The sequence below is a fragment of the Onychomys torridus genome, chromosome 7 (assembly GCF_903995425.1).
Source record: "Onychomys torridus chromosome 7, mOncTor1.1, whole genome shotgun sequence".
Classification (NCBI taxonomy): domain Eukaryota; kingdom Metazoa; phylum Chordata; class Mammalia; order Rodentia; family Cricetidae; genus Onychomys; species Onychomys torridus.
In genome coordinates, this window is record NC_050449.1 from 114,268,456 (window position 1) to 114,282,481 (window position 14,026).

At 52.4% G+C, this 14,026-nt stretch overlaps 1 protein-coding gene across 3 annotated transcripts in view; it reads right to left on the reverse strand.

The window, feature by feature from the left end:
* Positions 1-4,271: 4,271 nt before the first annotated feature.
* The window catches only part of Ccdc13 (coiled-coil domain containing 13), a 37,375-nt gene continuing 27,620 nt past the window's right edge, over positions 4,272-14,026 (reverse strand). For all 3 annotated transcript variants that reach the window (XM_036192684.1, XM_036192683.1, XM_036192682.1), the window contains 3 exons: positions 7,202-7,353; positions 5,778-5,892; positions 4,272-4,982 (listed from right to left, as the gene is read on the reverse strand). In XM_036192684.1, the coding sequence (XP_036048577.1) occupies positions 4,823-4,982; positions 5,778-5,892; positions 7,202-7,353 (427 nt within the window). In that variant the 3' untranslated portion in view covers positions 4,272-4,822. The remainder of the gene's footprint in view (positions 4,983-5,777; positions 5,893-7,201; positions 7,354-14,026) is intronic.

Consider the following 14,026-nt stretch of genomic DNA (forward strand, 5'->3'; position numbering starts at 1 on the left):
ACGAGACCCTGGGACAGATAGGCATTGGTGCTTAGGGGGAGGGGGAGGGCTGGCTTTTCTGATAGAATTGGAACTGGCAAGGACCATGGTGCTGAGAGGCTCCTATATCCCAGCCTTGTGCTCACACCGAGTTGTTGGGTGGATGAGTGCCATCCTGGAATGGATAGTGTCCTCTTAATGGCAGGCAAGAAACCCTAATGTAGCATCCCTAAGTAACTGACGTGCCTGCTGGGCAGGGCCCCTGGAGAAGCCCAATCTTGAGTCTTCCCCTGGGATGAGATCCCCACAGTTGGGGGAGCTAGATGTGTGGGTCCTGTCTACACAGGCCTGCTCTTGTGCACTAGGGCTTGAGGAAAGGTCGGGGAGCTTTGTGGCTCCCATCCTCAGCTAAGCTGAGGATGTACAGGGAGAAAGAGGTGTCTTCACCCAGCAGGGGCCTGTATAAACTCTGGGAAGTTAGGTCACAAGCTTCCTCCCAGGAATTCAGACACACGGGCCCAGAGGACACAGCTGGGAGGCTCCACACACCCTCTCCTGAGCCCAACTCAGAAGCCAAGACGCTGACTGCAGTGGAGGAGCAGCCTGAGGATGTGACTGCGGTCCTGATGCTAGGGGATGAGAGCACCAAAGGAAGAGGAGAGGTAGGGCCAGACTCTGGCTGTCTGGGCAGGCGTGGGTGACACCAGGGTAGCATGTTGTGGCACAATCAATGGCTATCATGGATAGTAAATAATAGTCAGGATGCATGCAGAGAAATTATTTTTAATGTCCCCACAATCCACAAGGACCACCGCCAGCAGGTAGAAGAGAAAACTGAGGAATAAGGTGGACAGTGGTTAGGGTCACCTCCAGAAACTTCTGGAAGAGACTGCATCATGGTGAGAACTTGGTCCATCCACCCCAGCCAGGTGAGACCACCGTGGGTGGGCCATGCACTTGGTGTGTTGTATAGCAGTCTCCTCTGAGATGGAACATTCCATTCTTCAGGGAGGCTCCTTACACCGAGGAAGCGAACAACTCAGAAGCTTCAGCAAGTCCTTGAAGCTGACCACACAACACTAGGTCCCTCCCTCCCCAACTTATGAAAACAGTAAGGGCTGCGGAGACACCCTCAAAACCACCAGGATGCCTGTGAGGGACACTCCAACCTGCTGAGCTGCCTGCAGGCTGTGCAGTGTGCTCCAGAGTCCCAGCTTCTGTGGGCTGTCACCATGCTGGGGTGGGATTTGGCAATGCAGCTGTTTGTGAGTCATTTCTGCTCCTGTAAGTGACCCCTCACTTTGGTCCGTTCCCTATCTGGAATGAGTAGACATCTCCCCAGGAAGTGTTACACAACATGGTGCCCCCAGGAGAGGCCAAGAGGTGCTGCAGGGTTGAAGGCACTGCTTTGGGTCTCCAATTTTTATTTAAGTGGGTACACTATGCATGGGCTCTCTGTGCTCCTGGGGATCCAGTGACTCCACCCATGTGCACAATGCATTGCCCATAGAGGCGCTAGGGAGCCAGATGTGGAAGCAGGGCCCATCCTGCAGAGGCACACTCCTGGTGACCCTGATACTGCAGCATGTAGGGGTGTGGCTTGTGGAAAGGCAGAGGGGTGGAGACTAGGTGAGTGCCTCCACCTGTGCCAGGGGCTGTAGGGTGGGACACTGGCCCAACAAACAAGGGACAGGAAGCTCATTGGGCTTAGACCCACAGGACTGAGAACTACTTCCTGATAGTTCAAGGGACCCTGGGAAAGTTATGGAGAGGGACCCCGATTTTACCATACCTCAGGGGCTCTTCAACTCAGCCTTTTGTGTGCTGCTTCTTAAGGTAAAAGTGTAGGCCAAGTGTCCTGGATGTGCATGATCATGTGTGCTGGGTGGCATCTGGGTGTAATACAGTAATATGCACACTGTGGAATGTGAGCATGATGTGAGCCATGTATATATGGAGGCTCAGGGATGGCAGAAAAGACTGCACGTGGCAAGGTTCACTGGCATGTGGAGGGGGTGACAGGAAACTGCCCTATGCTGAGAGCCAGCTGTTGGCGCACTGGGACTCAAGGATGTGAGACAGGGTGCTTTTGGGCACTCTGCTGGAGACCACCCTGTCCTGGACAGTGGAGTTTGTTGGGTCAGCCAGACCAAGCTTGCAACCTTGTTCAGCTGCTATGTCCCAGAGGCCCCTAGGGACAGTGGCCTGACCACTTCCATGATGAACTGGATGTGCCCATCAGAGCAGGAACCTGAGCTTCAGACCCATGGCACCTTCCTGGGGGTGGCCAGGGGCCCTCTCCAAGGTCTCCAGTTTCTTTGCTCTTTACTCTTCCAAGGCACCTGTGCCCCTCCCTTCTTACCTGGCCCACCTGCTGAGGGATGGAGTGATCATTCTCAGGGGCCACAGGGACAGGTTGTACCCAGGGAGGCATTAATGCAGACAGACCAAGCTGCCCTCTTCCCCACCTGACTTAGCTGAGTGAGCCCTCAAGACCCAAGTCCTTCATCCCTTGACACCCCCACCTTCCCCCAGTGCTTCTGTCTGCTCCCCCGGCCCCTTTACCTAAAAGCTCTGCTGGGTTGGGAGCATGCCTGTCTACAGCCTTCTCTCTACCTGCCCCATCACAACTTCCTCCCCACATCCCTCTGACCCGGTCCATCTCACCTCAGGCCTTCCCAGGCCTAGCAAGGCAATGACTACTTGATGTTGTGTACACCAACCCATTGGGAGCCTGTCGCCCCATCTGGCCTGGGAATTCTTGGTGCCCAGGGAGCAACTCTGCCTCACCTCAGCACCTGAGGATGCTGCTCAGGAAGTGTGTGTTGAGGAACAGGGAGACTGCAAAGAGTGAGCCTGACTGAGTGCTGACTGTGTGCTGGTTGATGCTCTACACACACTTCAGTTCTACCTCAGTGAGTGCTGAAGGAGCTACAGTGAAGGACACTGGGAATCTGTCCACCTCAGACAGCAGAGGTGGGGGATGGCACCTGGCACAAAGCTCCAAGCAAATTGTTCAAGGTTGCCTGGGGCTTTTATAAACTATACACACTGGCCTTTAAATCCAGTACCTGCAGGAGCTTGCATGTTTTAGGACTGCCTATGCAATCCAACCTCTGTAAGATGCCAGCTCACCCCACAGGGTACAAATGGGACTCACTATAGCACCTGGTGGCAGGATTTGGCCCCTCTCATGCTTTCATAGGCATGGGATGAAACCAGTCCACGGACTCTAGTCCTTGCACGGAAGTCATCAGCTAGCTGTCTTATCTTATCAATGGCCCTCTGAACAAGGTTTCTAGCTACTGTTCCATTTCACAGATGAAGACATGGAGGTTGTCAGGTGGGATGCAGACCTGCCTGGCTCCCAGCTAAGGCTCAGGCTGCACAAGCTAGGGCTCCTTTCTTCAGCTCAGACCAGGCTAGGGGTCACAACAGACCGCTGCAGTAGCCAGACAGGGTCCGGTCCTACCTGCGCTTCCCTGCATGCCTCTGAGGGAGGCTGGCTGGTACTTGCCTGCTCACCCCCAGAAGTTCTGCTGAGGCATGGCACCCACATCCCCATGCCCAGATTCCTCTCAGGGCTCCCCAGTGCCTGAAGAAGGCAACCATGACTCTCCCTCTTTTGATTGACACATGTCTCCTCCCAGCAAACTTTCTTGTCCTCTCTCTTTGCCCACTGCTTGTCACAAGGAGCTGGGGATACACTAACTCCCTGAGACTCGTGGGACTGTATCCAAATTGCCACTTCATCTTAATGGCCTCAGTCAGCTGCATCTTGCTGTGAGATCTCAGACTCCTGTTATCCAGGAGGTCCAGGTGCAGCATGGATTTTTCCACAGACCCCTGGGAATGAGCTGAGCACACAGGGTCTCAGGAAACCCAGGCTTTCCAGGGAGGGCATTGCCACAGTGTGTCTTGTACAAGCTATATACATGGTTGTGTTTCATGGGAGGGAGTGTGTCTACCCCCTTTCTCAGTGCCTCTGTGTGGAGCTGCTTGTGTGCCTGTGTATGAACATGTACGGCTGCTGCGGCTGTGGCTATGGGTGACCATGAGACAGTTACAGTCACTGAGATGAGGGTGTCCTGGACCCCTCCTGTAGCACCCCTATTCATGTACCAAGACCCACTGCCTCACCTGTCCACCCTGCGGTCCAGCTCTGCCTGGATTGCCTTCTGACTCTAGCACTTGTAACTTTAGGGTGGAGCTGTGCAACCTTGGGGCAAGGCAGAGCTCTGGGCATTCACTCAGCTGAGGACCCTGGCTTCACAGTCAGGACCACCAGAATGACCAGTTGGCTCAGCTTCTATTTGAAAGTCTGTGACCACAACTGTAGAGCCCTACTGACTAGAGACCATGTTCCCCCCATCAGAGGCAGGAACATACTCAACCAGAGCTGTAGTGACTGTGAAAGTAGCCTTGTTATGCCAAGCGCAAGGCTTCGTCCTGTGCAGTAAGTCCACAGAGAGGCTGGGTGCAGCAGAGGGGTGGCCAAGTGGATACCTTCTGGATGGTTCCAGGTTGATGCCTCCATTAGGAAGCACCAAGTGGCTCATCTATGTGTGGAGAGCCTATAGCGACCCAGGGAGCTAGCCAGGCCCCTAGAACAAGGGCAACAGGATTTGCTGAAAGAAACGTCCTGCTGGGGCTAGCCAGCCCGTTCCTTGGCCCAGGTATCCTCAGCCTCAGCCTGCCTGCTGAGCAGGTCTGAGCTCAGTTAGTATTCCAAGTGGTTTCAGAGAGGAGTCTCGTGGGTGGAGCCTCTCGTGGGCGGAGCCTGCACCAGTGGGGTCAGTCCTCTAAGGCCCTGCCCTCCAGGAGTTGAGGGAGCAGCTGTGTCCTACTGCTTGCCGGCTTTCTGCTGCCGCAGTGCCTGCAAGAAGACCCCCTTCACCTGGCCCAGGGTCTGGTGGTACATGCGGAAGTCCTCCTCCTTCCCACGCAGGGCACTGCCCAGGGCATCTCTCAGGATTCCGTTCTCTTCCATCTGGATGGCCAGCCTGGGCAGAGGGAGATGGGGTTGAATGCAGAGCCAGCAGATGTTCTGGGTCCCAGGGCCTGGAGAAAAGGCTGTGGTGTAGGCTTAGGATTTCTTTCCATTTGCCTCTTCCTCTCTGGACCCCCAGGAGACGCACACCAAATGGATCTTTCCCTGGGCCCACCCACAGCACTGACCCAGAAGCTCCAAGTAGCCTCAACTACATAGATTCCCATCCACCCCTCATTCTCCTGTTTTGTTTTTCCCACCATCCCTTTCTTTTGCCCCCCGGAGCTGAGGACCAAACCCAGGGCCTTGTGCTTGCTAGGCAAGCGCTCTACCACTGAGCTAAATCCCCTACCGCCCCCCCCCCTTTAAGATAGGCTCATATGTATCCAAGGCTGGACTCAAGCTCACTAAGTAGCCAGGGTTAAGCTTGAACTGATGATTCTGCCCCTACCATTGCTAGAGTGTTGGGATTACAGGTGTGTACGGCCATGCCCTATGTACACAACACTGGGGTCTGAACCCAGGCTTTGTGAATGCTGTGCCAGCCCTCTACTGACTGGGATACACCCCTGCCCCTCGGTTCCTCTTTAGCGGGTAAGTGCTGGGGGAAGTGGGGGCACAGCCCAGTACTGACACAGGGACCCTGGGGTCATCAGGGCACTTGGAGCCCCTCAAGCCTAGTCCTAGCAAAACCATCCTTCTGGGCAAGCAGAGGTCCTGAGTGCAAGGCAGAGGGACATGGTCCCTCTGCCCATGAAGTCTCCTTATGGGCGTCTCTACCCTTTCTGGAAGGCTGGGCAGGAAGCACCTGGCGGTCAGCTCCTCTATCTGGGATTCCATGGGCATATCGGAGAGCTGAGTGGAGGACGCGTCTTTCTTGGCGCTCCCAGTCGGGGTGTGCTTGGCGCTGGTGGCAGGTGGCCCTGTGGAAAGGCAGCAGCCACCTTCTGCAGTGAGGCCAGAGTTACACGTGCTCTCCCTCCCTGCCATGCCCACTTCCTGTTTCCCAGCTTATGGAGAGTGGAGACATCACATCTCCTACAAGGCGCAGGGTAGAGCTGCCTCTCTCTAGAAGGCCCCCATGACTCTCCACACCCCCTAACCTGGCTCTGCCCTCTGCCACCGCCCTGGCTCTGCCTGTCTGTGCCAAGGTGGTGCTCGCCTGGCTATCCACATATCTACCAAGAGTAGACAGTGGGACCTTAGTGCTGGCCTCAGCTCTGAACCCAAGCCTGGGCTGTTACATTTCTGACACACCCCCCATCCTGGCCCCACTGCTGTTTTCCACTCAGGCTAGCTGCTTTATATTAGGAAGCTATGGGTGACTAGGCTCAGTGGCCAGAGCGCTCAGAGAAAGACAACAAAGCTATTTGTGACCTTGGTTGACAATGTCAGGGTATCAAATTATTCTGAGCTAAAAGGCCTCAGGAAATCCCCCATCTTAGCAGAACTCGGCTTCACCCCTGCTGTGTGGCCCTGGGTAAACCATGGAAGTCTCTGAGCTGGCTTCCCTAGCACTGGGAGGACAGATGGATTCTTTGTCTTCAGTGCCTGTGTGACTGATCACTGAGAACCCTGTGACTTCTCCTGTGTCTCCCCACTGCCTCTCTCCTCCTGTCTCCTTGCTGTTCCTCCAGCTGAGCGGAGCGGGCTTGTCCCGCTGTTTGGTACTTACTAGTCCCTGTGCACTTGACCTCCTCCCTTCCCCTCACCTGTGCTCACCAGCTGTCCAGGGCAAGTGGGAGGGTAGGAGAGCTGTGCCAGGGAGTGGCAGAAGCCACATGGGCTCTTCAGACATCTTGTACTATAAGACAGAAGCTGCCTCTGCAAGGAGATGTGGCACCTGGGAGAGGGACTTGGGCCTCCTAGCCATGGAAAACCCACCTGACTCCTTCTTACAGAAGCCTGCGTGTTACGCTCTCCCACTGTGGCTGGCCCAGCAGACCAATTCTGCCTGAGATCAGTTTTGATCAGGGCTCCTTCAGTCAAGGGCTAAGCAAAGGCTCTGGAAAGGTGTCACAGGGAGTAGTGGCCAAGGGCATGCAGGGGTACTGCCATTTCAAGCTGAGGCTCCTAGATGGCTCCCATTGGGCCCCGAGTCTCTGGGAGCCAGGATAGGACATGGGACAAGAAGCCCCCCACAGCAGGGGCAGGCAGAGCTCCCAACTCTCACCAATGAAGAGCGCAGGAGCCTGCCTGCCCCTAAGGCTGTGTCACCCACCGGGCTCCTACCTGGCTTGTTCCTGGCAGTTTTCTGCGACACCGAGGTCCTGGAGGGCTCCAGGCGCATTTTCTCCAGGTGTTGCTCCAGCAGGACAGCACGCTGCCGCTCCTCCTGCAGCCTCTGCTCGGCTTCCAGCAGCTTGCCGCTACTCTCCTCCACCCTGGCAGAGAGGAAAGCTTCAGCCCCTGCAGGCAGGTGCTGCCCTGAGCGATTCTTGGATCCCACAGCGGTGGACACACTGTAGATGAGGTGGCTCGCCTCCCTTGTTTTGATGTTCACGGCAGTAACACCAGAACAGGCATTTCAAACTCTCTGAGGCTTAGGATGCAAACCTGGCAGGTGTCCCACCCCTTTGCTCCCAATCCTGCCTCAGAGCATCTGCCTCTCTGGTGCTTTGCTGCTGCTTCTAGAATTTTCTCCACAGCATACAGATGCTCAGGAGCAGGACTCAGCTTCCTGTGCTGCTGAATGAGGATTTCATTTAATTTCACTATCTCCTGTCACACTCAGTCATCTCTCCTCCTCTTAGCTGAGTCAATACTAGGTAGTTCATCCGTTTCTATTGCTACAGTAACACATCTGCCACAAAACAGAGGAAGGTAATAAGCAAAATCAGCACAAAATTGCTTGAAGACAACACAAAGTTAGTGTCTCATGGCCCTGTGCATCTCAGGCCAGCAGACTCCAGGCATCAGGATCAGGATCAGGATCAGGTTGAAATCCAAGCATCAGCTGACCCAGGTTCCTATCTAGAATCTCTGGTGGGGTGAATCCCCTCCTAAGCCCACCCAGAGCTGCCTCCTGCTGGCTTCACTCCACCCTCAAAGCTGGCTTTGAATTGCTCTGGCCTGATTCTGCCCCACAGCTCCCTTGAATGGCTCCAGGTAGGAAAATTTCTCTGCTTTTATGGGCTGAATAATTACCCAGAGTAATCTGGTTTTAGGGCCCATGACGCACTACAAAGTAATCATAGGAAGAGACACCATATCCTGCCTTCTATGGGGCATATTTGAACGGCTCTTCAGACAGAGGCAATGGCACATCCTTACTTATCTGTTTCCCTGGACTTAGTGAGTGTCATATGCTTCTTACAGTGCTTTATGCCTGCTGCAAAGTGGAGGCCCTTGAAGACCCTGCTATGATTATTTCACATGGAAACTTGCTGTGGGCCTTGCTGTGGCTCCATAAAGCACTTTGAATTTCTGTGGCAATAAAAACTCAGAAAGTCAGGAACCTCTGAGATCTAACCCGAGCAAAAGGTTACAGAAATAGCGGCAGATGACAGCTGCAGCTGGAAGTCCACAGTGGACAGCAGGGAACTGCAAGGTCTTTCTGCATCGGTGAGGAGACAACAAGGGACTGGGAGGACAACCTGACCCAACAGCACACTAGGCTGCCAGACACTAGGCTGACTTAAGCAGCAGGCAGCCACAAGGAGCATGTTCCTTGAAAGTTTATCTTTAAAGGCACGATACACAGCAGCTCAGAGGCCAAAGGAGATGATGGATGGAGGAGTGGGGCTCAGCATGGTTGGGCTGAGCTGCCCTGCCCGGGACGGTGGCTGCGCCTACTTCCCACAAGTAGCTATAAAGTCAGTGAGATTAAAATGGGCTCCCCAGTTCCTCAGGCAATGGAAGGGTTTTGGAAAGGTCCCTGTGGTTAGTGGGTGCTGCATTGCCTGCTACAGACCTAAACCATCTCCATTGGCTCTGCCAAGCTTCCTACTCTAACCGCCCACCCAAACACGGCTACTCTGCAGGTCATGGGGTTGGTGAAACCAGGACAGTGCCATGAGAACAGACAGCACAATGACAAGAGTCAAGTTTCTAACCAGTGGCACCAGCAGGCCTGCCTGTTCCAATGTGCACATGCTAGAACTAAGGTCCTGCCTGTTCCTATGCGCACACACTAGATCTAGGGTCCTGCCTGTTCCTATGTGCACACGCTAGATCTAGGGTCCTGCCTGTTCCTATGTGCACAGGCTAGATCTAGGGTCCTGCCTGTTCCTATGTGCTCATGCTAAAACTAAGGTCCTGCCTGTTCCTCTGTGCACACGCTAGAACTAAGGTCCTGCCTGTTCCTATGTGCACACGCTAGAACTAAGGTCCTGGACAACAGGATGGGGTGGGTGAGGGTCAAGATCTGAAAATGATGTACAGCTTAGTCTGGATGCTGTTAGCGTAGTAGCAAGGTCACTCTGGTCCCTGTCTATGTCAGTAGAGGCTTGCAGTAAGACCAAAGCCCTGCCCTGTGGGGACGTCACCCGGATGGCTTGCTGGCACTGGAAGGTGGCTGCAGCCATGCACATCTGAGTAGTGATGGTGTTTGAGACTGATACCCTGTGTTCCAAACTCAGCCTCCCTAAAAACCTAACCATGAGGACTCACATACTTCCTACTGAACCTATGTGGGGAGAAGGACATGTATACACTCCTGTCCACAGCACTTCTGGGCTCTACAGTTATCCAGAATGGCCTTCACAGAACTTTCTTGTGACACAAGCCCACGTAAGAATGGGGTAGATGCCATTAAGAAACTGAAGCATGTAAGGAAGGTGGTGGTATGGTGTGACAGGAAGAGCTACTTTGTGAACAGGGACTGTCTGTGGTTGCTATCAATATCCCCAGTGAGGATTCCACATGAGAGCACACACTGTTCCCAGGGTTGGCAGATCCACTGAGGAACAGCAAAGTACTGGGCCGTGTGTGTGTGTGTGTGTGTGTGTGTGTGTGTGTGTGTGTGTGTGTAGAATGGGAAAACCCTGAGCCTTTATTGCTGAGCCATCTAGCAAGCTCAAATGAGTTAGTTTCTTATGATTCTATGATAAGTCACCACAGACTTACTGTCTTCAAACAGTGCAAGAATTCCAGGGAAAGAAAGGAATGTCTGCAATTTAACAGCAACAGGATTCAAGACAAACAACCCCATTAAAAAGCAGGCAAAAAATTCTATGCCTCCAAGAAGATATATGAATTACCACCAGCACAGGAAACATTCAGTATCCGTCATTACTGGGGAAACCAGAACCACACTGAGATACAACTTCAAACCCACTGGGATGGCTACAGCCAGAGCCGAAATATAACCTTCTGGCATTAGGAGACTCAGCACCATCAGCATCAGGACTGTCTGGAAGGCTGTGAGCATGCGGTGGAGGATGAAGACACATAGGTAGAAGTCACCCCTTATTCACAATCTTGAACATTCCTAGAGGCTGGGGTGTAGCTGGATGGTAGGGTCTCTGCCCACCAAGTTCAAGGCCCTGGGTTCATTCCCAGCACCATAGCAAAGCAAAACAAAATACCACCTCTAGGTTTGGTGGCACACACCTTTAACCACAGCACTTGAGGCAGGGAGAAGGATCTTTATGAATCTGAGGCCAGCATGGTCTAAATCTTGAACTCTAGGCTAGCCAGGACTGCATAGTGAGGCCCTGTCTCAAAAACAGACAGACAAAACAAAAATGTCAAAGTAAAATGAGGACAGAAATAAACATCTTAACACAAGAAAGTATTTGCAAACTAGAAACCAGTAACTCAAATAGAGGAATGTTAAATAAATTAGGGAAGTCATGTGATTAACGCTACAACTGTGAAAAGAATCCTCCTTGAGGAGGAGAGAGGATCCATGGGGTATTAGTGAGTGAAATACGCAGAGATCATGCATAATGTACGGTGCAATTTAAATATTTAAATCAAATTAACAATTTAAAAACAAACAAATCCAAGGCTCCTGTCACTCTGCTCGTGGAGTGGAAACAGGAGTGACTCACGTGGGGACAGAGGGGCTTCCCTTTCCACTCCCATTTTTCAGGAATGTGCATGTTCTGTTAACTGTGGGTTCCACTTACACTCACAGACTTAAATAGATAGCTGGCATCGTGGAAAATGGCAAAGCATGGTGTGAGTTTCCCAGAGCGCATGTGCATGTGTGTGTAGGGTTTGTGTGTATATGTGTGTATGTGCACACCCGTGAAGGGGCCAGAGCTCAGCCTTGTTGCCCATCCTTAGGCACCACCACCTCTTTCTCAAGACAGGGTTTCTCACTGGTCTGAAAGTGAGCAAGTAGACTCAGCTGCCTAGCCAGCAAGCCTCAGGCAGCCTTCCCAGCTCTGGGATTAGAAGTTAATGCAACACACCCTGTCCCCAGACAAATGACAGCCCCCCCCCCCACACACACACTTAAAAACTATAAACAATAATGGAACAACTTTGAAAGAACCAAGTAAGCTTAATATTATTTAAAACAACAACAACAAAAAGGCATGAGACCAGGAATTGAAGATTGGCTTTCCCTATATAGTGAATCTGAGGGCAGCCTGGGCCAAAAGAAAAAAAAAAAAAAAAAAACACCCAACCACACAAAACCAGGTTTTAAACACCACCAGCAGCAACAAATAGGTTTCATGGTAGTCCCATGTGTTTAGAATCCTATGCACCATAAAGTATTTTAAAAACAAAGACTCGGAGAGCCAACATTTCCATGGCTACACTGACTAGAGCATACACTCCTGAGAGGCAAGAGGCCTTGAGCACTCACTTGCAGGAGAGAAACAGACTGTGAGAGGCAGAGTGAAAACCCAGAGGTGACTGTCGAGGGAGGTTTGTGTTATGCCACATTCCTGGCCCAGAGTGAAGAAAGGGATAAAACTCAGCTAATCCTGCATGAGGGGCAAGAAGTGAGGAAAATCACAGAGACCAATCATAGCAAATGGGGAAAGTGAGGACACAGCAAATACCCAATGGTGTGGGGCAGGAGGAATGAGGCAGAGGCAGGACGGGGATGAGTTCAAGGCCAGCCTGGGCTATATCTGAGCTGTTATCACAAAACAAAATACAACACCAAACCAACTATATTGTTTTAAAGAGAGGCATGTCAGATGGGCAGTGGTAGTACATGTGTTTGATCCCAGCACTCAAGAGGCAGAGGCAGGCACATCTCTGAGAGTTTGAGGCCAGCCTGATCTACACACGGAGTTCCAGGATAGCCAGGACTACACAGAGAAACCTTGTTTCAGAAACAACAACAATAACAAACAACAGAGAGAGAGAGAGAGAGAGAGAGAGAGAGAGAGAGAGAGAGAGAGACCTGTTTAGTGACTTTTGCATGGGAGACGCCCCTCCCCTCTCACGGTAAAGAAGAAGAGAAATGGGGCCATTGAGATGGCCCAGCAGGTAAAGGCACAGGCTGCCAAACCTTACAACCTCAATCAGGTCCTCAAATCCACATGGTGGAAGGAAAGCTGCCTCTAACCCTCTACATGCCTATGCTGGCACAGGTGTTCTCACCTGCACACACACACACACACACACACACACACACATACACACACACTCCTGCACATGTACATGCACACACAATTAAATAGATAAAAAACAAAACTCTTTTAAACGGAGAGAAATGGATAAAAATCTAAGTGATAACTTATTTCTTAAATACTGGGTCCAGGCCTGAAGAGAGAAGGAATTAACAGGTGAGGTCAGCTCACCCAGCTTTCCACAGTGTGTGTCAGTCAGGACTCTTCCAGACTGTACCCTGGGGTAAGGGGATCCCAGCTGAGCACAGGAACTTCCTCAGGACAACAGGGTTGGGAACTAAGCGAGGACAGGGACGCAGGGGGACAAACTAGGCGGAGGAAGGCCAGGGTTAACTGCTAGGGAAGTACTCAGGCTCTGAGGACAGGAGGGCCTGGCTTTGGGGTGACGCTCAGGAAGTAAAGATCTCAGCTGGTGAGCCTGAGGACAGTTTCACAGAGCCCCCAAATGGCACATGCAGCAGAATCAACATGAGGCCTCCAACAGAGGTACATGTGACTCACAGCGACTGCCTGTCTCACTCTGGGCCCAGCCACGTGTGGGACAGCCCTGGGAAAGGCCACTTCAGTCGGAGGAAAAGGCAGTGGGGAGGGCATTGAGTCACCCTGCTCCACTTGTGACAGGGAGAGGCCATGAGACTGCCCTAGCTGCCATCATGTGGAGCAGTTCCTAGTGAGGTACAGAGCACCAACCACTGTACCTGAAGCCCGAGTCAGAATGGCTTGTTCTGCAGCTACAGCAAACCAGGTCACCCTCCGATCACAGACATAACTTGGTGACAAGGGGGCCAAAGCCCCAGACGGAGGACACAGCTGCCTTTCAACAGCCATTAGTACTAGCCACTGAACGAAATCAGAGACAGTAGATGTTCTCAGTCCCTGAGAATCTGCATGTAGCTCATCACTGCTTCTGTACTGGCCACCCTGGCTCCCTTCGAAGCAAGCCCCTCCCCAAATTCTATGAGTAGCTGGAGGTACCACCAATATGGCTGCTCTCTCTTGAGAGTGGACAAGGAGCTAGACCTCCCAGAAAACATGCTGTCAAGACCCCTGCACCTACTTAGGCCCTTCTGCTCTGCTCTTCTGCATTTTCCAGTACTTTCCAGGTCTCCTTCCACTGAGCTCAGGCAGAACTGGTTTCTATTATCTGTCATCAAAGAGCCCTGACTGATACATGATACTGCTATGAGAACAGGAGCTTGGTGATGTCCTTTATATTTCTTAGGAAGTCACGTGGCTGGCCCATGTGCTGGCCTGGGTACCTCCAGTTATTGCCAGACAGGCTGTTTAAGCAGAGGCACTGATTGACTGAGTGGAGTCTGTCAGCAACCCTCTGGAGATGGCTGGACCTACCGGGCACCTCAGCTGCACACTCCCTTTTTGCCTCTTAGAAACCTCAGCTTCTCACCTGTCAGCCTCCTGTTCCTAGCAACTGCCAGCATCAGGCTAAGCTGTAACTTTTTCCCATGAGACCCTCTGGCAGCTCTGATAGAATAGCCACACATCACAGAGCTTAATC